Here is a 2,777-nt window from a genome sequence, read left to right on the forward strand (position 1 = left end):
CGTTTATATGCTGATTCCGGAGGATCCCAGAATTATCGGACTTGTTGTTACTTACACAAGACTATAAATAACACATGTATCTAGCACACAACATACATGGTTATCCCTAGAATTAATCTTGTACTCATATTACTTTCACAATCTTTGTAACCTTAGATTAAAATCAATAAAACACATCAAGGCATGTGATTATTATCACCTCCCAAGGTTTTATGCTGTAGATGCTACAAAGGATCAAGGGATTTCATTGTAACTCAATTGTCTCACTTTCATTACCATTTGATACTTATATGAAACTAACAGCACAAGCTCTCATACAATTTGGTCGAATTACACTTGATCAATTTTTGACCAAAAAAAGTTGGCGTCCACAGTGGGGCCATGGAGCTCATAATCGTTCGGGAATCATGTATACCCAATCGGCCTTATCCTCTTCCTCTATTCCTCCTATTTCCTCTAAAAGCCTTCCTCCATCCCCAAGGGGAGCTCCCAAGAAAGCCTCTAAGGCACCAAAGAAAAACACCTCTCCGGTCGCTACCTAAGGATTTTAGGATCCTCATGTGCTGATTTCCAATAATGAAATCTTCACTATGATGAAGAAACTGGAACAAACAGTCAATCAACAACAGGAGGATAACAGGACAATACTCAAGCAATTGGAGAGAATGAGGGAAGAGATCCACAAGCCTCAAGAAGCATCACCCTCGTTCTTGCAACCCAATATCCTAAACTTTGAAACATGGGATCGTCAGCGAACCGTCGTGAGATAGGATCCTCAATACCGACCTCTGTTCCCGGTTGGGGCGCAACTCCAAGAGAACAAGACCATACGACCCAGAATCCCAGCGAAACCTTCGTTACTCCCAATAACAAGGATCCTGGTAACTTCGTCAATAATAATATCTTTACTACTAACTTTATGGATGTTGATGCAAGAATGAGCCCGCTCATGGCCAAAGAACTTCAACAGCTACGACATATGATCTCAATTGTACTTGGAGTAGTCCAACCTATACCGGAAGTCTATCCAACAAGCCACATGATCTCGAGATTCACTCCTGCAATTGCTGACACCGAGGTCCCAAAACACTTCCAGACTCCCAGGATGAAGCCTTATGACGGGACCATAGATCCTGAAGAACATGTGGCACAATACAGGGAAAAAATGGAGATCATCCCCATTCGCACACAATTGAAGGAAGCTTACATGTGCAAGGGTTTTGGTTCCACCCTCAGAGGATCAGCCTCTAAATGGCTACTAAATGTTCCTCCTTACTGTATTACTTCGTTTGCACATTTAGTTAATATTTTTAACAATCAACTTTCTTGTAGCAGAACATTTGAGAAGGTCACTAGTGATCTCTATAGGGTGGTTCAGGATCTTAAGGAATCCCTCAGGGATTTTGTGAATAGGTTTGGCAAGGAAGCTCTGAGTATCCCCAACATCGACATGGAAACTGCCGTGGAAGTCTTCAAAATGGGCCTAAAGAAATACTCTCCTTTATACAAAGACCTTGTGACTCCATGCAAAACAATGGATGAAGTAAGGAGTAGAGAACTAAGGTTCAAAAGGACTGAACAAGACAAGAAGATCCAGAAGAGGAGAAACCCTCCAATCTCATATGATAACCCCAATAGGAATGTTGAATCCTCGACCCAAAGATCCCATAAATCTAAACCTTATTCCAGACCCGATCATCATAGGGTTAATGCCCTTGAGGATGAAGGGGAGGAAGACGAATTCCCTAAGATCATTGACTACTGTTTTTCTATGGATGTTTCAGGTTTGATATTTTCCATGCAGGGTCTTGGAGAAAAAGCAAGATGTCCAAGAAAGTGGGAAAAGTCCACCACCTGGAAAGATAAGTCCAAATGGTGTGCATACCACGAGGACTTTGGTTACATCATTGAAGATTGAATAGCCCTACGAAAGGAGATTAGTTACCTACTTAGCAAGGGATATCTCAAAGAGATCCTCGACAGAAGAAAATAAAGATCAAAAGAAAAGGATCAGGATCCTCATAAGACCCTAGAAAGACAAGGATCCCCTCCTGAGGATTCTAAGGTAATCAATATAATCTTTGGAGGATCTCACATTTGTGGCACCCCTTACTCTGCAGTGAAAAGACATGCTAAAGTGTTGAATATGGAGAAAGAATAAAGACCACGAAAGAACACATCGATCACAAACGAGAAGGAGATTATCTTCGACGAAACAGCTAGAATAGATCCTCATCACAATGGATTGGTGATCACTCTTTACATCGCCAATCATTTTGTTAGAAGGATCCTTATTAATGGAGGATCCTCAGTAAACATCATACTTTTGGACGCTTTGAAGAGGATGGACATCCCTGAATCCGAAATAGTCAAAATATCCTCAGTGATGATTGGGTTCAGTGGTGAAACAAAACATACAGTTAGCGAAATAAAGTACATATTCACATAGAGGGGGTAAACTCTATGCAACAATTTTGTGTAATTGATACATTATCCTTCTATAATGTTATACTAGGTAGACCATGGATCCACGATATGAAGGCTGTCCCCTCAACATACCATCAATGTGTCAAAATACCCACTCAATGGGGGACAATAAAGATAAAAGGTGACCAACATGAATCCAAGGAATGCTACAAGACTTCAATGAAATCCTCAACAATACCATGACAAGCATAGCAATTAAACCAGGGGGCACGAGGTGTGTTGGAGACAAGAGAGCAGGATGTAAAAAAAGTACCCCTGAACCTCGAGGATCTTGAAGCGAAAATCCTCAT

The 2,777-nt window shown here is 41.1% G+C and overlaps 1 protein-coding gene across 1 annotated transcript; it reads left to right on the forward strand.

The window, feature by feature from the left end:
* Positions 1 to 919: 919 nt before the first annotated feature.
* Positions 920 to 1,918, forward strand: LOC145164339 (uncharacterized). Its single transcript, XM_079083061.1, has one exon. The coding sequence runs from the start codon at positions 920 to 922 to the stop codon at positions 1,916 to 1,918; it is 999 nt and encodes a 332-aa protein (XP_078939187.1).
* The last annotated feature ends 859 nt before the right edge of the window (positions 1,919 to 2,777 follow it).

The sequence above is a fragment of the Lactuca virosa genome, chromosome 3 (assembly GCF_052849685.1).
Source record: "Lactuca virosa cultivar CGN04683 chromosome 3, Lactuca_virosa_CGN04683_v6, whole genome shotgun sequence".
Taxonomy (NCBI): domain Eukaryota; kingdom Viridiplantae; phylum Streptophyta; class Magnoliopsida; order Asterales; family Asteraceae; genus Lactuca; species Lactuca virosa.